This window comes from Gadus morhua, chromosome 3 (genome assembly GCF_902167405.1).
Source record: "Gadus morhua chromosome 3, gadMor3.0, whole genome shotgun sequence".
NCBI classification, from domain to species: Eukaryota; Metazoa; Chordata; class Actinopteri; order Gadiformes; family Gadidae; genus Gadus; species Gadus morhua.
The window spans coordinates 2,514,820-2,536,308 of record NC_044050.1 but is presented as its reverse complement, the minus strand read 5'-3'; the positions used below and the strand labels follow the sequence as shown (position 1 = coordinate 2,536,308).

General features: G+C 45.1%; 1 protein-coding gene across 1 annotated transcript; it reads left to right on the top strand.

Moving 5' to 3' along the window:
• Positions 1-11,801: 11,801 nt before the first annotated feature.
• On the top strand, positions 11,802-19,139 carry LOC115540766 (uncharacterized). The gene is made up of 6 exons (XM_030352333.1): positions 11,802-12,171; positions 12,433-12,606; positions 12,872-12,945; positions 16,304-16,407; positions 16,615-18,152; positions 18,521-19,139. The coding sequence occupies exons 1-6, from the start codon at positions 11,979-11,981 to the stop codon at positions 18,634-18,636; spliced, it is 2,199 nt and encodes a 732-aa protein (XP_030208193.1). The 5' UTR covers positions 11,802-11,978; the 3' UTR covers positions 18,637-19,139.
• Positions 19,140-21,489: the final 2,350 nt, after the last annotated feature.

Below are 21,489 nucleotides of genomic sequence, written 5' to 3'. Positions count from 1 at the left end.
GTTGACGTCGCTTAGCAACCGAAGACGCTGGGGTTGAAAATAGGGATGCACCGAATATTCGGCCACCGAACATGTTCGGGAGGAGTGAAAAGGCCGAACATAATACGCCAAACATTTTTATTATTTATTAAAAAAAAAAAAAAAAAAAATTTTTACTCATTTATTTAAAAGGTACATTGTTCTTAAATTCTTGCGATAATGTCTGCTGGAATGTTAGAAAACGTTCAGTATTAAATAAATATTTTGTATCAAATTTGTAATTGATTTTTTTTATAGAAAAGCAAGACAAAAAAGTTTATAAATGACATTTAATTGTTTGATTTATGCAATGGTGAAAAATTAAAGCAAAAGGAATGAAAAACATTAAAAGACACATTCGGTATTCGGTTTCGGCCTTCGGTCGACTGTTTCAGTATATTCGGTTTCGGTTTCGGCCAAGAATTTTCATTTCGCTGCATCCCTAGTTGAAAAGTTACCGGACTACTTGAGGAGTGATACCAAAGACGTCATTATAGGCAAAAAGTACTCTGTTTTCCTTGACAGCGGTCAATTTATATCTAGCATTCACCGCAAAGTTGTGAAGAGCCCATGCAAGTGAACGGAGCGTTCCACGGCATTGAGAAGACCCGTGTAACAATCAATAATAATTAAACTCGATTTTTTTTGTGGTGGGTACAAAATGATTCTTGACGATATCTGGTTGGGACGCGTCGCCTATGCGACGCCTATGGTGACAGGTTGAGCATATTTAATTTGTCGAATATGCATGACATATAAGCAAGACGGGCTATCCATTCCGAGTCAGTGAGATGGTGCGCAAAAGCGGAGTTTGCGTCTGAGAGAAAGGTGCGCACCTCGCAGCGTCTGTAGCCTAAATTTAGCAAGTAGTAGGGAAGCGGGAAGTCAGTCTGAGTCGGGGGTGCTGAGAGAAAGTCTATATGATGACGTCATAATAAATGCTGCGCAACATTCATGGTTTTCGTGTTAACATGGCCAGTAACATTTTACACCAGTTTTAGAATGTTTTACACTACAACAGACATGTTTAACACCAACATGCTTAATATCAAAGCAGCATAGTAGCTTACCGGATTCACAGATCACACATGGAATGCAGCTTTATTTCTAATCAGAAGACGATTCATTATTGACAGAGTCACAGCTAATCTATTCGGGTAGCAACAGAACGAGGCACTTGAACTTAACTATAACACACACACACACACACACACACACACACACACACACACACACCCATGTTTTTGCTGCTATGACTGAGGGGTCAAAGCCTAGGAATTGTACTAATTATAACTAAAGTAAAAATAAAGAAATTCAACTTAACGTAAAAATACAATACGCTTTCATTTCCAGAGCCCCTGGTTGGGAAGTCAAACTCCTTTGGCTGGCAGGGCTCTTCACCAACAGATAGTTGGTGGTGCCGCAGGTAAGGGATTAATCCAACATAGGACCGACAGAGGGGGGTTAGCATTGCTGTCTTTTTCTCCACTACATAGCTGCTCTGAACTCCCCGAGGGACAGGGGGCCGCTGGCAGGGAGACGGCTGTCTGCCTGCTGTTTTGAAGTTTGGCTTTTTTGTATGGAGGTAGATTTGTGTCCTTATTATGCAATCCAACAGAATAGGTTTGAGAGCAAAACTTTCCACACTGCAATGAACTTATGCATTGTAAACAGATGAGGCCAGATACCATTTACTTATGGCTTCTAGTAAACAAAATAACATTTCACACAGTACCAAACAGTAAACATTCTTCTGGTTTCAAATGTCTCATATACCCTGGTATTCAACATGTTTCAAATGTCAAATAAATACATCAACCCTGTGCTATAACATTCACAGTAATTTGCATAACATTCTCTGCATTACAAGTGCAAGTGTACTCGGTACGAACAGTCATTAGAACGAGCTGTCATGTTCACTGACAGTAATATGAGCTATGTTGGCATATTGCCTTTGACCAACATCTCACACATAGTCCCTTAGGTACGGAGGGCGCTGTCGTCTGGTTCTGGAGGGGTACCTTTGTGGCCTTGGTGAGGCACCAGTGACAGCGTCACCATCATCATCTTCGTCGGGATCTGATGGAATGTCCTGTATCTCTGGATTCACTCTCTTGAAAAAGGATGAATTACGAGTAATGGAATGTCCATCTCTGGTCGCAGTGACCATTGAGCCTTTCACTTTTGAAACAGTATGTGGCTTACTGTTGTATGGTGTTGTAAGCTTGTTGTGTTTTGGTTGTTTGTGAAGCACTGCGTCACCAGGAATGAGGGGGCGTGGTTTGGCGTGACGGCGTGCGTCTGAGTTGCGCTTCATCTTGGCCTTAGCTGTGCTGTCTTTGTCTCTGATTGTGTGGTCAATGTTCTTTTCGATGGTTGAGGTGAGTGTGGGGACTTTTGTGTGCATCTTGTACCGCAGCATTAGGTCGGCTGGGGATGCTCCAGTGGTGCTGTGAGGTGTAGAGCGATACTCACGGAGGAATGTGTTGAGTGTCTGCTTCCACGGTATGTTCACAGTCTCTGACACTCGGATGGCTTTCCTGAGTGTGCGCATGAAACGCTCTGCTGTCGCGTTGGCCTGAGGCCAGAGGGGTGTTATCTTCCGATGATGGAAACCTAGGCAGTCAGCAAACTTGGAAAACTGTTCACTGTTAAATGGTGGACCATTATCTGTTTTGACCACTCGGGGTATACCAAACATGGAAAACACTTTGTCAAACACTGGGATAACTGTGTTAGCTGAAGTAGACCTTATTATCTCAACTATAGGGTAGCGTGAGTACTCGTCTATAATAACTAAGAGATACTCTCCCGTAGGGAGGGGGCCATAGAAATCCGCACTGATATCAAGCCAAGGGGCTTCTGGTAGATCTGACATTCTCAGGGGCTCTGACTGGGCTATGGGTGTGTTTGCTTGACATACTAAACAGTTCTTTACAGTTTGTTCTGCTTTCTGATCGATGTCGGGGAACCATACCTTTGACCTGAGAAGTGCAGTGATGTTGATAGGTTTTCAATGTAGTGAGTCCCCGGGACCCACAGGTGGCGAGTTGGGTGGGTCCCTGAGAAATTCAATGGGTCCCGACTCCCCAGTTTAAAAAATGTTTTTTTTTTTATTATTATTCTATTTCTTAAATTAAATTAATAGTGTTAAACTCCTTGATGGTGGTATGATATGGTTAGAGCTGGAGTACTCAAACGTTCATGTTTAACACTAGAAACGCCGGGCCATTTTTACTTACTCCTAGCGCCGCAAGAGGGGTCAAATGACCCCTAAGTCATTTTAATGAGGCTGTGCATTTGCACATAATGATCACTAGGTGGCGCCAATGAGCTATTACCGCGCGAGCGCCACATTTGTGTGTGTGTGTGTCACAAGCCTAGTCCTCACGATTTTGTCATAAATGTACATATATTCAATCAGAAGGATTGCAAAAAAATCCTGTTTGATTTGCTCATTCGACACGAATGAGCACAGCATCGAGCAGTGGAAACGTGGGTTTATTTTCTATGAAGTTCGTATTTTTAATTGTTGAAATGAAATCAGCGGTGACGAGCTAGTTGTTTTGGTAGCGGCTAAATTAGCATGTCGCGATACTTTGTACAGGGGATCACGTCTGCGCCGAGCAGATGCGCAGAGGGTTGAAACAGCGCTTGTCCGATCTGCTCACAAGAAGGTTTCTTTGGCCAGTTACTGTGATTAAACACGAGTTCTTTAATGTTCACAATGTATCGTTTTTCATGGGGAAAATGAGATGCGTCCCCGGGACGCATGGATAGTGAGTTTAGTGCGTCCTTTCAGATTTTAATGCGTCAGGGACGCAGGACGCGTACCTAGCAACATCACTGGAAGTGTCTTTGTTTTAACAATGCCCTGATGTCCTTCATGGGCTAACTGTAACACTCTGTGTGTTCAAGGGATGCTGGGATGATGATCCTCGTGCCTCTGAGGACGATGTCGTTGCTGGGCAGCATGCTCAGCTCTTCGCTGACTCGGATGAATTTCTTCAGAGTAGCAGCATGCTGTGTGTTGTCGGTGATCCTGTGCCACGTGTTGTGTCTGATGTAGGAAGTGACCTCCTGTAATATCGGGTCCTTGAGTGTTTCTTCTCTGATCTCAGCGAGGGTCATTGCTTTGGGTGTAGCATGGTGGGCGATGAAGTTGACATATTCTTCTGCTACCTTCCCTGCTCTTGTAGATTCTCCTGTTGGTGTCTTGATGGGGTGACGTGACATGTAGTCGGCGGGGTTCTCTGCGCCTTTCCGGTACTCCACGCGAAAGTTGTAGGGCTGGAGTCTCAGTCCCCATCTCTCGATTCTCGCCGGTGGTTTTGATTTGGGGTTATTCCAGATCACTTCAAGGGCTTTGTGGTCTGTGACCAAGGTGAAGGGGTTTCCGTAGATATATAGGTGGAAATGTTCACAACCAGGGGCGGAGTGGGACACTAATAGCCACCGGGAGAATCCTCCCCGGTCCGGCCCTTCCCCTCCCCCCCCCCCCCCCCCCCCCCCCCCCCCCCCACAACGTTTTTTTTTTGATTTTTCAGTAATAATAAAAAAAAAACGGTAAAAATGAATGATATAATTATAATTAAGAAAATAAAAATGTGTAAAATAGGCCACAGTTCTGCTCTGTGCGGAAGAGAATTGGCACACTTCCTTACAAGACCGGTAACCATAGCAACGCCGGTAAACAAAAGCAAGCAACCACGAACTCTCTCGCCTTCTCTGTCTGACGTGTCTATAGGGTCATTCCATTAGACGTGGGGCCGCTCATATATCCCCCTACATTTCCGAAAATGGACTTGCCCTGCAAGCTGTTTATTGGATAAACGCATTTCCCAATCCCAGGAGTCTTTGCTCCATTCTACGTCAATTCAAGAACAAACCAATTAAAGTAAACTGTAGTTCGTATTATTTATTTATGGCTATGAAACTTCTGTAACGCCTGAATAATGAAGAATTAATGAAGTAAAAAAAAATAACATAAAAAAAACCATGAATGAGACATAGAGAGTAAGCAAGTGGTATAAATATTGGTTGGATGTTCACGAGTTATATATTGTTTATTTCGGGGATTTCGCGGCATCTTGACGGGAAATAAATTATGCTCAGGGCCGGCTGGCAGACGCTTCGCGGCCGCTCACAACTGTGGGCCGGTCCAACTGACTTCGCAGGCCGCTACACAATTGTGGGCCGGTCCACCTGACCTCGCCGGCCGACCGGGAAATCTCCCGATCGTCCCGACGGCCACTCCGCCTCTGTTCACAACTCCACACGATGGCCAGTGCTTCCCGTTCGGTCTGTGAGTAGCGTCTTTCCACGTCACTCAGAGCACGGCTGGCATATGCTATGTGTGCCTCTCCCCTTTTCTGTCGGATTGATAAAGAATGGCGCCTAGGCCGACTGGGCTGGCGTCCACGATCAGCTCTGTGTCATTAGCTGGATCGAAGTACGCCATGACTGTGTCACTGGTGAGGCTGTCTTTGATTGTCTGTAGCGCAGCAGCGTGCTCCGGGCCCCAGCTCCATTGTGTGTCTTTTTTGGTGAGCTTGCGTAGCGGAGCGGAGATGGTGGCACCGTGCACAGTAGTTTGCCATGCCGAGTAGGCTTCTGACCTCTGTCGGGTCCTGTGGGTCGCTGGCTTGCTTGATGGCGGCGACCTTTTTGGGGTCAGCTGAGATTCCGTCTGCTGAAAAGATGAACCCGAAGAATTCGAGGCTGGATTTATCAAACTCACACTTTTTGCGATTGAGTGTGAGACCTCTCTCTTTCAGTCTCTGGAACACCGCTCTGAGGGTGTCGTCGTGCTCAGCCTGTGTCTTGCCGTGGATGATGATGTCGTCACTCAGGTTCTTGACACCGCTGATCCCTTGCAATGTCTGGCATATTGCATTCTGGAACACCTCCGCGGCAGACGATATTCCAAAGTTTAGGCGTTTGTAGCGCCTCAGACCTTGGTGTGTGGTGAAGGTCGTGATGTATCTGCTGGCCGGGTGGAGCTCTAACTGATGATATCCGGCAGTCAGGTCCAGCTTGGAGAAGACCGTTGCTCCGTTGAGCTCATGGATGACGTCGTCCATGGTGGGTGTGATGTGGCGTTCGCGCTGTATGGCGGTGTTGGCTTGTCTCATGTCGACGCAGATCCTCACTTTATCCGGGTCTTTTGGTTTGGGAGGCGTCACAATTGGGGAGACCCATGGCGTAGGGCCTGTGACTGTCTCTATGATGTCATCATTCTCGAGTTTCAGCAGTTCGTCTTCAACTTTTTTTCGGATGTGAAACGGCACCCGCCGGTGTGGCTGACAGGTAGGCTGCACGTCTTTGTTGATGTGTAGCTTGACTTGAAAATCTTTTAGTTTGCCTATTCCCTGGAAGAGCTCTGGATAACTGTCCACCAGCTCGTCTGCCACTGTTCGGCCGCTTGTGGATGAGACGCTGTTGGCTATTTTGATCAGGCCAAGCTCATCGGCTGTTTGGTAGCTTAACAGGGAGCAGCCATCACCCTCCAGAACGTAGAACACACCCTTAGTCTTTTTGTTCCCTGCCTCTATATCACAGTTGAATGCTCCAGCTATGGGCAGTGAGTTGGTGCAGCCATAAGGATATATCTTTACACTGACTGTGGTGAGCTGCGGGCGTGGAGTCATTGTGTCGAAAACTGACTCACTGATAATATTCACTGCAGCTCCAGAGTCTATGAGTGCTGATATCTTGGTACCGTTGAGCTTGATGCATGTCTGTGGCTGCATATTGCCACTGTTGCTGTTAATTATAAACACATATTTCTCATCGCTGCTAGACGAGTTGTAGCCACCATTTTGCTCGGTGCTGGTCACATTGTACACTTTGCGTCTGTGTTGTTTACCTTTCTCTCTCTCATCGTCTTTTGGCTCACGCCCTCTGGTTGGTTCTTGTTGCCTAGATCTGCATTGTCGAGCAAAGTGATTCATCCTACCGCATGCTTTGCAGTCTTTGCCCCGTGCTGGGCAGTCTCCTTCATGTGGATACTGTCCTCCACAGTTCCTGCAGTTGTTGCTGGGCTTGCCTTTCCCAGTGTATTGGCTGGGCCGCCAATTCTGCTGGATCACATTCACTGATGCAGTATCTGTCTGTTCCATGCCCGCTGCTTGCTGCTCGGACAGTTCTAGTGACCTACCATGGTCGAGAAGGTCATCTAAGCCCTTGTCAGGCTCTCTCAGCGCGCGTCGACGCAGCCTGGTTGAAGTGCAGCTTTGAATCAGCTGTGCTTTGATCTCTTTGTCAGTGTCTGCAAACTCACAATTCTTTGCAAGCATGCGTAGTCTAGTGCAGTATGTGTCTAGATTTTCGCCTGGCAGTTGCACTGCCTTTCTGAACATATAAACTTGATACTGAGTGTTCTTCTTGGGGGTGAAGTACGTTTCGAGCCTTGCCTTTACGTCCGCATATTTGTCTCCCTCATCTGCGAGCGTGTCGTAGATATCATGCACGCGCTCTCCTGCTAGGTGCAGCAGCAGTGCCTTTAGCCTAGCATCGCCGGTGATGTTGACCGAGGTAGTGTAGTTTTCAAACCTCTGCACCCATTTGGTCCAACGCGGTCCCACCGAGCTTGGATCCGTTTCGGAGTCAAACGCATGGAGTGCAGGAGTGTGCGCGAGCGACATGACGAGTGCAGCGTGTAGCGTTGGCCACTCAGTCCTCGGAATGCTGGCTATGCTAACTGTGAAGCTAGCTAAACTCCCGCGGTTAGGAAACGCTTTATATTCCTCTTCTTTTCCGGACTTTATTGTTCCATATTTATCCTCGTCGCCAGTGTGATGTTGTAGGTTATCATATTGAAATGAGACGAACGGACAACTGTTTGCATGAACTCAGGTTTATCTCCGGGATATCCGATGCACGTCTTACTCGTTCCAGTACTACGTCATGACCAAACCAATATACGGCAGTGTCGCAAACACTACAGTACGTTACGTGCCCAGGCTGCCTATTAGCCTGCATGACGTTTTGCATGTAGCTACTAGTTAACAGGACTATTTGTGTTCAACAATCTCTCGTTACTAACTGTGGATGTTGCCAAGCTGTCACTCCGATCGAGACTGGCCAAAAGAGACGTGTCTTACATCTTTCGGTTCTGGTCCCGCCCACGAGATTCAGCTCAACAGCAAACAAAACTTTTGGATTCCCATTAATAATTTTTTTATCACATTTATTTTACTTGCAATAAAACATTTTTGGATTGCAGTGTCGATAGTTTTGCTCTCACATCTATTTTTTGATTAGAGTGTGGAAATTTTGGCTCTCAAACCTATTCTGTTTGATTGCATAATAAAGACACAAATCTACCTCCATAGCCCACGAGATTCCGCTCAACAGCAAGCAAAGCTTTTGGATTCGCAAGTAAAGCTTTTGGATTCGCAAGCAAAACTTTTGGATTCGCAAACAAAACTTTTGGATTTGCAAACAAAACTTTTGGAAAGGGAAGTCCGGGGCCTCCTGCTTGAGCTGCTCCCCCCGCGAACCGACTCCGGATAAGCGGATGAAGATGAGATGATGAGATGAACTTTTGGATTCCCATGAATAATTTTTTTATCGCATTTATTTTACTTGCAATAAAGCATTTTTTGATTGCAGTGTCGATAGTTTTGCTCTCAAATCTATTTTTTGATTGCAGTGTGGACATTTTTGCTCTCAAACCTATTCTGTTTGATTGCATAATAAAGACACAAATCTACCTCCGTATTTTTGAGGCCAGTATTTAAAAAATCGGAAATTCGCTTCTCATGTTGCAATTTACCGGCGTACCATCCAATTGGATTACAGCATGGCTCTATCGATCTTTCGCGCATCTTCTGCGCTGTGCGTCATAAGTCAGTCTACACAGACAATGTTCTAAAATGAAAAAAATAATATGATACATATAAAAAGGGTGTTGTATGATAAAGTTTTACTCCAAAAAAAAGTATTGATTTGTTCAGAAAACGTTTTTCACTTGCAGTTACAGCCCCCGCCAGGGGGGGTTGGGGTGCTGCAGCACCCTCAGCACCCCCCCTTTCCCGCTTCCCCGGCAGCTAGCCAGTTGTACAGCCCTCTCTCTCTCTCTCTCTCTCTCTCATACACACACACACACACACACACACACACACACACACACACACACACACACACACACACACACACACACACACACACACACACACACACACACACACACACGCAGAAAATGAATAATTGATGAATAATTGTCTGTCAAAACATGAGAGCCCTGTTAAAGTATAGGCCTTTGTTTTGTGAAGCTGTCCTGTAAAACTACACATTAGCCTTCTGAAAAACGATTCAGATGGACATCAGGAAATTATTCATGAACAGAGGCAGAGGGAGAGGAGCAGTGAGGAGAGATGAGGAAGACGAGGGAGGTATGATAATTGCCCACATTAACATTAACAATAATATTTATGCTGGTAATAGCCAACAATTGCTAGCATGATGTGCTGTGATTTGATCAATGGTTTAATGGCAAACTTAAATAAGTTTGCTGCATTTGAAAATGTACCTTATAATCTACAGAATCAGAGTAGGCTATATGACCACAATTGTTAAACGTTCGGATGACTCTTCGTCCTCCACAACAATTGTGAAAAATCATATAACACGACAAATAAGCAAATAACTTTACCTCAAGTCTTTCCGTAGCCACTTGCTGCACTCGTGGAATACAATTCTTCTTCAATTACACTTTCTTTGGGTTCTTTTGGTCAGCAGCTCTTTCAGGAATGATGAAGTCGTCGTTATCGAAATGAGCACTGCAGACATGGTGATCCTTCTGCATCAGCATCTTGATTGGCGTCTCAATGTCCATATTCAAAACAATAAGGTCTACCAGAGATCGGTCATTGTACCGCGATGGCAGTCTATGGAAAGTTTCTGGGGTGTAACTTTTCATTTGTTTTCCGCAGCTGGGGAAAACACAAACGAGAACCATCTCTCTCTTGACTTCAAGCTGTAGATGGGTCGTCTTCTCCGGTGCTTGAGCTGTCCTTCACTCGATGCGTTAATCATGTGTGCAGTGCGTCTGCTGTCAACAACGTGCCATGCTTGATTGTACCAAACAAATATTTTGTAACTGTAACTTTATTATGCGAGTCCTTTAATTTACGTGTCAACACTTGCTATTTAATATTTATAAATATAAATTATATAAATTATTCCAAAACGTTCCTCCTTGAACTGAACTCCGGCGCTTTCGGCAATCGACTTGTTTGGACTGCCTGTTTACACGGACCTACCGGTGATGCTTGTTAAACAGTTTTTTCAAATAAACTCCGGGTTTGCAAACTAAGTTGTTTGTGCTTCTTTTTATGTGTAGGGACCCTAGTCATGCTACTGCAGATGTTTGGTGCTATTTTTAACAATATTAGTGGTTCAAAAATTCAGATTTGGAAGCGCAACTCAATGCGAAAGTCAAAGCCAATAACATGGACGCGAAACATTGCGCCGGGTAAACTCTAATACTCGAGTTTTAATGAAAAGGGTATCGTGAGGGCTTATATGATGGGTTTTCATGCCAAAACAAAGACCCTGGGTTCAATTTTCGCTGGAATTACACTTCAAGACCCTTATTATAGGAAGTGTCGGGCTACTTCTAGCCTTTTAAGCGGTTTAAAATAGCGATTTAGTTTTTACCATAACACATGCCCCGTTCCAAGTTTATAGCGTTTTGATAGAATCGCTAAAAACAGCCAACTACAGAATGCGTCTATGTGGTTTTTGTGCTCCAAAACGAACGTTCCAACTCGTTATCATACCAAACATATCCCAAATCCATTTTACACCGGATTTGTCCTTTAAACGCGCCTGCGCAAAGTCCCTTCCCGAGATCTCATTCCACACCGTACGAGACAGACGCTGGTATGAATCTGCCTCTGCATCTCAGATAGGCATTTTCCAAAGCCTATCTGAGATATCTCGGTGGAACGAGATAACAAACGGCGTCACTGTTTACCTGTGTAAGGACATGGTTCCCTTTCAAAATGTCGATAGAAAGGGCTTTAAAGAGATGTTCAAAACACTCGATCCAAGGTAGCCTACCTGTTACCTGCCCGCACACACTTCAGCCAAATTTAGATGCCAAAACCATACGAAATCCATACTATTAAACAGTAGTGTTTTTCAGTGATGGAAGTAACCTGAGAAAATATTTTTTGCATTTTTTCTATGCCGTTTTGCTGCCTAAACAGCAGTATAATTTACCCCTTCAGAAGCATTTATATAGAACTTAGAAGATACAATTAACATACCGTGACATAATACCGTTACCGTCTATGCCTCAAATCATACCGTGATAAACATTTTAGTCCATACCGTACAGCCCTAAAACAGAGCATTTAATTATTAGGTATGCCTAGGCTACATTACAAACAGTCTAAATATGTTTGAAACTGTAATGGAGTTGACTTTTGTTGCCATCTAGTGGTTGGAATAAGTGGATTGCAAAAAGCTTTTTTGTTTTTTATTAAACCTTTATTTATAGGCTACTTTTAATCTAATAGAGTGGCTAAGTCACATACCGTCCGGTAGAGCCCCTGTGACCTATGAGATCGGAAAATATGAATGGGTTTCAATGGAGAGAAAGTAATTATTTTCTGGTCCCAGTCGTTATATGCCCTGGATTACACATATGTTGTTTGTGGAGTTAAATTATCATTTTTCATGCAAAGAAAACTAAAACATTTCTTGAAGAAGTTTGATAAGGTTTTGTGCGAGGCCACTTTGTGGACCTTATATCGCTGACGTCTCTCAAATCGTCGCCGAATTGCATGCCGGGAACAACAACATGGCGGTAGATTTGGACTTCCCTCCAGTGTAAAACAGCATATTTTCTTTAACTAAATCTCAATTGATGCTAACTTCATTGCCCTTGGCGGACCCGTATGTAGCGGCTGAAGACCTCCTAGCTGGAGACTTCCTGGGTGTCTGTCATGGACCGAGCTCCAGCAGACCTTCAACCGCCGGTCCACAGCCTGTCCCCGGAGGGGCCGACCTCCAGGGCCAACCGGCTGAGGAGGAGCTCCAGAACCCCGAACCAGAAGCCCCAGTCCCCGGGGGGGGCTACCTCCAGAATACTGAGCCAGACGTCCCCGGGCACCCACGCTCCGGAGACCCGGGAGACAGGTCGGTGTGCTCATGTGACCTTCGATCGTTCCTGTTTCATAGTCGGTTGTTTCTGATGATTGTTGGCAGTATTTTGATTTTCTTCATTACTTTGTATAAGTTAGTGTGGGTGAATTACTCACCGAAGTGGTACAGCGCAGTTACACGTTTATAACAATGCGTTTGCAACAGTTCGGATGGCCCTCAAAAAGCCTAGGCTAAACGATAAGAACAGTTATTGCCTTCATGTTAATAAAACCCTTTTAAATTGTATATTCACAGCTCCCCTCAAACACAGACACGTCTGGGCCCAACCACCTCATGCATTCAATACGCCAACCAGAATGGCCCGGTCTAAATATGACACTGTCTTTTGTGTCGAATCCCCAAACAATGATGGGGAGTTTCAACAGGACATTGTTTGGGATGCTAACTCTCCCTCCCCTGTCAGGCCAGGTAAACACTGTTAACTGATTAATGTTTATTGAATGAATAAAATAATATTCTGGTCTATTTAAATTAAAAAATGTTATGGTACGATATCATGCCATACAAATGTTTGTAATCCAAAATACATCCAAACCCTTTCTTTATTTTTATGGCTACGTTTATGTATGATTTGATTCTATGTAATAATCACTGCATTATATTGATTGATCTGTGAATGTGATCATTGAACCACATGCATAGCCCCTTCACTTTGAATGCTTTGTTTATCCAGGGAAAAAAGGCAAGAGCCGTGCTGCGGGGGCTGCAATCGGAATCTCAGAAATTGTCCGCAGAATAGCTCCCATGGTTGGTTCTGTCACCCCTTCTTCAGTCCCTGTAGTCCACAGTACATCACTGCTATAGTCCACAAGACACTACTGCTATGTCCACGCAACACTACTGCTGTGTACACATCACACTACTGCTATAGTCCACACTACACTCCTGCTTTAGTCCACACTATACTGCTGCTATAGTTCACCCTATACTACGGCTATAGTTCACACTATACTACGGCTATAGTTCACACTATACTACGGCTATAGTTCACACTACACTCCTGCTATAGTTCTCACTATACTACTGCTATAGTTCCCAGTATACTACTGCTATAGTCCACACTATACTACTGCTATAGTTCACACTATACTACTGCTATAGTTCACACTACACTCCTGCTATAGTTCACACTACATTCCTGCTATAGTTCACACTACACTCCTGCTATAGTCCACACTACACTTCTGCTATAGTCCACAAGACACTACTGTTATAGTCTGTAGCAGTAATGTATGTGTCTGGTAAGGACCGATAGGCCCAATCCCAATGTCCAGACTCACAGACTTTATGGACGTTCTCGCGAAATTATTAAGGCTTTAGGGCTGTCCCAATGTCGAATTCCAAAGGGGCGTGAGGGTTTGAGTCCACACTTAACGAGCCCTTTCCGTGAGTCCACATCAGTGCAGACTTCACCTAAGGGAATTACCCACAGTTCAAAGCGTTGTGACGTTTACCACGTAGAAGACCATAGGGAAATCCGGACATTAGGAAGGTAAACAACAACAAGACAACGCTACTGTCAATGCGCGATCAGATGGGAATTTCGGCCTTATTTTAGTGAGCCGGATCATTTGGATCAGCTCACCAACAGCTTGGGAGCTTTTTTGCTCCCAATCGGCTATTCATATTAGCAGGGCTCTCAAGTTTTGAACTGATTTCAGTGTGAGATTTTGTCGGTGGGGGTGGGGGGGGGGTGACTAATGTATGATAGTAAGCATTATTGGCCCTTAAACACTTATATTCAGAAACAACACCTGTGGCCTATGCAATACCAGTAGAGGCATATACTTTTCCCTGAATTTTAAATGTTGCAAACGTGCAAAAATATATATTTATGTGGCAATCAGTGCAATGCTTAAAATATATCTGTTGCATTCAGTAGGCCAAATAAATGCTGTGGTAAAGTATGACCAAGTGTTTCTTTCTGTTCAATAGATAGAACTTTATCAATCCCCTGTAGGAGAAATGTTATGTTTGTCCCTAAAAAAACAGTTATGGTAAAAAAAAAAAAAAAAAACATGACGGTATCTCTAAATTCAAACCGTCCAATCTGAAGGCTCTACTTAACCTCTCCCCCTACTCACTTCCACCAATGCAAAGCGAACAGAACTGAGTAGGGGAGGGGTGTAGCCTAACTAGCTTGTGAACGACCCAGAGAAATGCAACACAAAGTCAAAGTGAACATGTATGGGGCTTTGTAATAAAATCTAGGATGATTTTGATATGCCGCCCGGACACATTTTTTTAAAAGGCTCAAAAAGAGGGCATGTCCGGTAGGGATGGGCCGATAGTCGGATTCCATCGTCGATCGTCTGAAGTTGCCGATAAAAAGGCGATCATTTTTTTAATAATAATAATAATAATTTTATTTTTTTTGAAAAACAGCGCTGTGGTAGCTACTTTTACAACTTAAAAAGCCCCGCAAATTCTAATTGAAATTAACTGGCACAGGTGGAAAACATATTATGTAGCGCTGACCTGCCGTATTCACTCACTGCTGCGAGAGGAGAGGGGAGGGGCTTGAAACCTACCAGTCTGCTCGCACGGCGAAATTACATCACACCCCGCTGCACCATTTCCGGGTCACAGCTGTGGTACATGAGCTGTGTTCGAAATTGTTCCCTATTCACTCACTCAATATTCCCTATAGTGTTCATGATATAGTGCACTACATAGGGAACGAACAAACGAGAATTCGGACTCTATGCTGAACATTTCTAATCGTCATTTGCGTCAGTAAATGCGCCGGGTATTTGTGTGACGCAGACAGATGCTCACACATCATGTAAACAAACCGGGCACTCTCGAGGAAAGCTGGATGTTGAATGTTACATTTCCTTGAACAAGGTTTTTCTTATTAATTCTGAATGTTACATTTTCTATGTTAAATCCCAAATAAATTGTTGATATTTCTAAACGAAAGCCGGAGACTCCATCATTAAATGTATTAGTTTTCGTGGTTATTCAGCTTATTCTTCTCCTCCGGAAAAACACGACCGCATTGCATTGTGGTATACGGGAGTAACACGTAGGGAACATCATATGTATACTCAAATTTGGGGTATTTTAAGTGCACTATATAGTGCATGAAATTAACCAGTGAGAATTCGAACAACACCACAAAATGGCGAGCACCATATAGTGCACTATATCCGTGATGGGGAACGATTTCGAACACAGCTACGAGCTGTGTGTCATCAGCGTGTGTCATCATGACAGCGCCGCCGGCACCGCCACCAACGTATCGAAACTTAAATCAGCGGAGGCTAACGCTGGTCCAAGGGGAAGACCATCGTTATCGTTTTTAATAAAAATGTATTATTATTTTTTTTATATAAATAATTATTATTATAAAATTGTTATGAGGTTGCCCCCCGATAGTATCGACTATCGGCGATCGCTAGGAGGCGCTATCGGACGATGGAAACTTGTAGACGATTGCCCAACCCTAATGTCTGGGCAAAAGAGGACGTCTGGTTACCCTACGTACGGGGAACCAATTTCATTCCTACCTGTTCCACTGTAGCCGCGCAAATTGGTGGGCGCTATAGGCCTACTGGTAATTTCTCTGCGTGAGAAATACGAAGTGTGCATGGGTTGAATTGCGTGCGTCTCACGCCGAATGCGTGAGACTTGAGAGCCGTGTATTAGGCTACTACTTATACCTTTTATAATTCAGCCAAATGTAGCCCGTTCTGATACATGTTTAGTAGGCCCTATGTGTAGGCCAATAATCACCTAAATTATTCAATACATCCTTTATACTGAAGTATTAAAATGTAAAAGGTAACATGTGCTCTTGTGACGTGCTGTCCCAATCCCATATATACCTATCTGAGCCCATGTGGCCTCACACTCACTCACTTAGCACCTGAGATCAAATAAGTCTGTGAGTCCTTAGTACTTAGTCCTAAGCTCACAAGTTCACTTTGGGATTGGGCCTATGTGTCTGGTAAGGACAGACTATAGTCCATAGCAATAGTGTCTGGTTAGGACAGATGCACTCCTGCTATAGTCCATAGCAGTAGTGTATGGCGTTGGTAAGGACAGATACACTGTATGTGTAAGGACGGGGTGATTTCCTTGTGTTTCCTTCTCTTGGCAGCATGGACGCCCAGCGGTGGTGGAGCCCGCTTTGCAGGTGTGGATTGAAAGCGCTGCTATTCCCTGTACTCCAGAGGAGCACCACCCCAAGAGGAAGTCCCCAAGGTACTCCACATCAGTTCTGCATTATGGTGGAGCAATGGTCTCTGTTTCCACATCAGTTCTGCATTAGGGTGGAGCGATGGTCTCTTTTTCCACATCAGTTCTGCATTAGGGTGGAGCGAGGGTATCTGTTTCCACAGGAGCGATGGTCTCTGTTCCATCATGACTAACAGAGCAGTGTAACCCGTTCTGTTTTGCTGTGAACCCCAGGCCCAACGGTGTAGACGATCTGCTGAAACTGGCCAAGCAGTTTGACTTCAACATGTTTCGGAAAGACGAGGAACGGGCGGAGGAAATGCACAAGCAGGCCTTGGGGCTTCTGTCAGACGACATCTTGGAAGGACCCCCTCGGGCGGACCCCCTTCCACCAGCGCCAGAGACGGCCAGCAAGAACCCCTCCCCTGTCTGCGGGCTGCAGGACTACCACATGGAAGATTTCTTTGACCAGCCGACGCAAGACTGCAGCAGTAACCTCATCCAGATGGTATGCCTCGGGTCCCTGGAGAGCTCCAGCTCCGGGACGGCAGGCAGGGCCCCACACTGTGCGGCTCCTCCCATTCCCACTCCTGCTGAAAACGGTCCAGCTGCGGTCCAGTTGGATGACGACTGGGAGAACGACTGGGAGAACGAGGATTTCCTTAACGACACCTTAGTCATGGAAATTACCCCAAATCCACCGTGCTTTGCCCCGCCAAAGTACTGCTCCACACAAAGCAGATGGGATGAGGCCCTCCCTGGCAGCACGCATCCCTCTAGAGGTACACCAGGCAGGCTGGGAGGGGAAGGTGGCCCGGCAGAGAAGGAGCCCAGAATGCCGAAAAACAGAACCACTTTCAAATTGGATGTAATTCCTCTGAGCCTCAATGGGAAGGATGCGGCAGCGAGCCAGGCGTCCATGACAAACACACCGCAGAGCGAGGCTTTGTCGAGGATGAACCCCCCAGTCTCGGGCTCCTATACAAAGAGGCCATCGCACCCTCCAAGAGGAGCGCTGCCCGGTCCCCCTGCCGGCCCGCAGCCCAAGACCTCCCTCGCCAACGCCAACGCCAGTGCCAAACGTACCTTGGCCCGGACAACCCCCATGACCTCAAACAAGATGAAAGAAAACCAACCGGTGAGGTCCTCCAATATCCAGGCCATGGCGACCATCAGCTGTTCTGCTGCAGCCCCAGGGCAAGAGACTCCGCCCGTGGTGCCAGCCAGCGACGACTACCGAGACCTGGACGAGTTATTTTCTTCAGAGCCCGTTTGGGACGAGGAGGGTGACGACGACCTCCTGTGTCAAATGTGCGAGGACCTGGAGACTCAAGCGGTGGTGCTGGAGAGGCCGGCAGCGCTAAAGCAACCCCTGTCGCTAGACAAGAAGCCTGGCCAGGCGACCCAGAGACCGGCCCGGGTGGCAACTCCCCCCCGGGTCGGGGACCAGCAGAAGGGTTGTCCGGCTGTAAAGGTCTCGAAACAGCCCTCGCCCAGCGCGCCGCCTCCTCCTTCTGCCTCTCTGGCGTCCCAATGTTCTCCTCCTGATCGCGTGCAGCCATCAGGGCTGTCTGCCAACCCCTACACAGGGAACGCCTTGCCTAGCATCAAGACCACCAGCACGGAGTCCTTCAAATACGCACTGTTAGTTAGCAATGTGGACCATTCTCAATGCTACGGAGGAGGACCTCCACCCAAAGCCACGGCTGGAGATAAGGGTCAGTTCTCTGTTAAGAAGCCGCCGAGCCCCAGCGTCAAGGTGATCCCTACAGGTAAGCTGTCAAATGTCCTGTTTCACCTTCTTTGCAGAGGGAAATAATGCAATAATAGCAGCCATTAGTTACAACTGACCAACCGCACACTAAAATCCCACCACAAGCATTGTTATAAAGCGAAATTCTTCCATAGTTGAAACACACAATTTGTCTGAACCTGATTGTCACTGGTTGGTTCTCCGGCACCATGCAGCTTTACATTCCTTGAGTTGAGCTCACTTGCCTTGGACTTGGCCTCCGTGGCTGCCTGCTCTAACTCAATACTAGGATCCGACCCGTTTTGATGATTTTGGGACATCAGTGGGGGTTTTCTTGAGGCTGCCTCAGTAGATGCTCTAAGTGATGTTTTTTTTTGTACCTTTCAGGGCCCAAGAAGTGCTCGAAGGCAGAGATCGAGCGCAAAAAGAGGCAGGCGCTGGAGAGAAGACGGCAGCACCTGCAGGGGCCCCAGAACCTGGGCGCCCCAACACGAGGCCGCTGAGCTCTCAGCGGGGGCCCCTCAACCCCCTTGGCCGTCGGTCCCCTCTGATGTGCAGGGACACTGAGGTGTGGGGAACGGACCCTTTGAATACAACGGTTATATATCTGACGCAGGAACGCAGATCCTTGACTACCTTTGTTTCTGTTGGTTTTCACACAATGTTTGACACCACGTTTACTTAGACTTTAATGCTTTGTTTCTACCTATATTATCTTTTTAACAGTAATCATTTTTAGGATTAGCCATTTAAGGATTGTCAACGGATACATTGAATCTAGCACGTTTGGTTTGAAGCTCTTTTCTGCGCTTACAGCAGTGTCCCCCAGGGGGCCAATACCAGACACAAGCTCCCCCCAGTGGCCACGTGCAGGGACACGCTAACCTGGAGACTCCCCAGTTTAAAGGTTTTCATCTCAAGCAAAATATCTAAATTGTTTAATATATATTTTCGTGTTTGTTAAGTTCTGTTAATAAAGTTCCACCTGAGGACGGTTTTACTCATACGCGCGTCTTGATGCATCACTGCTTCGCTTTCCAGGGGCCTGTGTCATGAGACGGCAAGGAGCCACCCATGTTTTGGTCAATGATTTACAAGATGAGCGTATAATATCCCCCCCCCCCCGTTCCTGGATAACAGCATCCCATGTTTGGCTGTGGTTTGAACCTGAACAACACTACCAGTCCAGATGGGTTAGTTTGGATGTAGACATGTTACATACACGCACATGCTGCTAAAACACTGCCTGGCCAATGATGGACAGAGAACCGGGCGAGCGGCATAATGCAGTGTGTCAGAAGGGAGGCGTCAGGGAGCAGAGTGTAGGGGTCGCTTATGCTGCCTTCAAAACGCTCAAGAGTTTTCGGGAGGTTCGGACCTTAAGCTCGGAGAAAAGTGCTTGGAACGCTCTGTTGGGTCGGAGTTTTCGCTCCGAGTTTCGTGCCGAAATAAAGCTAGGGTTTGAAAACTCAACACCTTGTAAAAAAGGTTTTGCAACACTGAAAAAAGAGATTATAACCTGAAAAAAATTCAAACAAAAATTCAAACATCTGTAAACATGATTTTGTGTTCTATTTTCGTCTTCATTTTCACCAACACATTTTCAAAGTATTTTTTTTTTCACAAACATGTTTTCAAAGTTCAAACAATATCACCAGCGCATTTGCAGAGTTTCAAATCTGCCACTGTTCTAACAGTGTATTTCATTTTTTCCCGGTTTTGAAACCTTGTAAATGGGATTCTGCAAACAGGTGTTCATACATTGAGAAATAAGTTTTGAAAGGTTGAATATTTATTTTTAAAAACTTGTAAAGATGTACGTTTACGCCATTGCAATGTATTTTTTCAGAACTGACTTTTCAGCACTGACTTTTCAGAGATTTTACCACACAGGAGCATGCTTTGAGTCACGTGAATATTGGCAGTGTTCTGTCGCGCATTAGTTTTGAAACTCCTGACAGTCAAAGTCTGAAGAAAAAAAAAAACGTTCCTGGGGGCGGGACCATTTAGCTCTAAACCAATTGGTTGCTCTCGGCTGACGTACATTCCAATCACATGTGCCGTTCACCGGGCTGTGCGTGATTGACAGTGCTCTGCCGATGACAAGAATGTGATTGGAATGTACGTCAGCCGAGAGCAACCAATAGGTTTAGAGCTAAATGGTCCCGCCCCCAGGAACGTTTTTTTTCTTCAGACTTGACTGTCAGGAGTTTCAAAACGAATGCGCGACAGAACACTGCCAATATTCACGTGACTCAAAGCTTGCGCCTGTGTGATCAAATCTCTGAAAAGTCAGTGCTGAAAATTCAGTTCTGAAAAAATGCATTGCAATGGCGTAAACGTACACCTTTACAAGTTCTTAAAAATAAATATTCAACCTTTCAAAACTTATTTCTCAATGTATGAACACCTGTTTGCAGAATCCCATTTACAAGGTTTCAAAACCGGGAAACAATGAAATACACTGTTAGAACAGTGCCAGATTTGAAACTCTGCAAATGCGCTGGTGAAATTGTTTGAACTTTGAAAACATGTTTGTGAAAAAAGAAATACTTCGAAAATGTGTTGGTGAAAATGATAAAGAAGATAAAATAGAACACAAAATCCTGTTTACAGGTGTTTGAATTTTTGTTTGAATTTTTTTCAGGTTATAATCTTTTTTTTCAGTGTTGCAAAACCTTTTTTACAAGGTGTTGAGTTTTCAAACCCAGACTAACAAGCCTTTGAGACTTTTTTTTTTTTCAGGTTTGAATTATGGCAGGAAACTGGCTCCATAGAGGGCTAGCAGCTCCACTAGCGAATCAGGGAAGCCCGGAAGTGAGGATGGTAAACATACCAGATAACCATAAACTATGAATGTTTAACTATAAAACAATTAAAAATAAATATAAAACGATAAACTAAATTCGGATGAGCTCCTTGGCCTGCTCGCAGTTGTATCCACAGCTTCACCCCCTTAGTGCGTCTAACTTTTATATCTCAAATTCATTGGTTATTTATTTGAGAAGAGCTTCCTTGGGATGCAGACTAGTGAATTTTTAATTCCGATCTTGGCATTTCGAGGAAACATGCTTCTTGCTATTTTGAGTAAATAAGTTTCTTGTTTGCGGTACCGCTTGAGGGGATTTTTAATCCTGATCTGGGCATTTTGAGAAGTTTCTTGTTTAATGCTCTGGTCGAGTAATTATGTGTTCAACCATTATTTTGAGAAAATAGGTTTCCTGCTTAAATTGCCCTTTGAATGAATTTAATTCTCTCTTATTTTGGGCCGATTGAACAGTTTTCTGATCTTAGGTCGATACACCAACTCATCAAACTAGAAAATGCGGTGTGTGCTGTATTACAATGTGAGGTTG

Excerpts from the sequence above, each read along its gene's own strand:
- LOC115540766 (XM_030352333.1), top strand. The coding sequence starts at position 11,979 with ATGGACCGAGCTCCAGCAGACCTTCAACCGCCGGTCCACAGCCTGTCC. Across the intron at positions 12,172-12,432 it reads TCCGGAGACCCGGGAGACAG|CTCCCCTCAAACACAGACAC; the intron begins GTCGGTGTGCTC and ends GTATATTCACAG. Across the intron at positions 18,153-18,520 it reads CGTCAAGGTGATCCCTACAG|GGCCCAAGAAGTGCTCGAAG; the intron begins GTAAGCTGTCAA and ends TGTACCTTTCAG.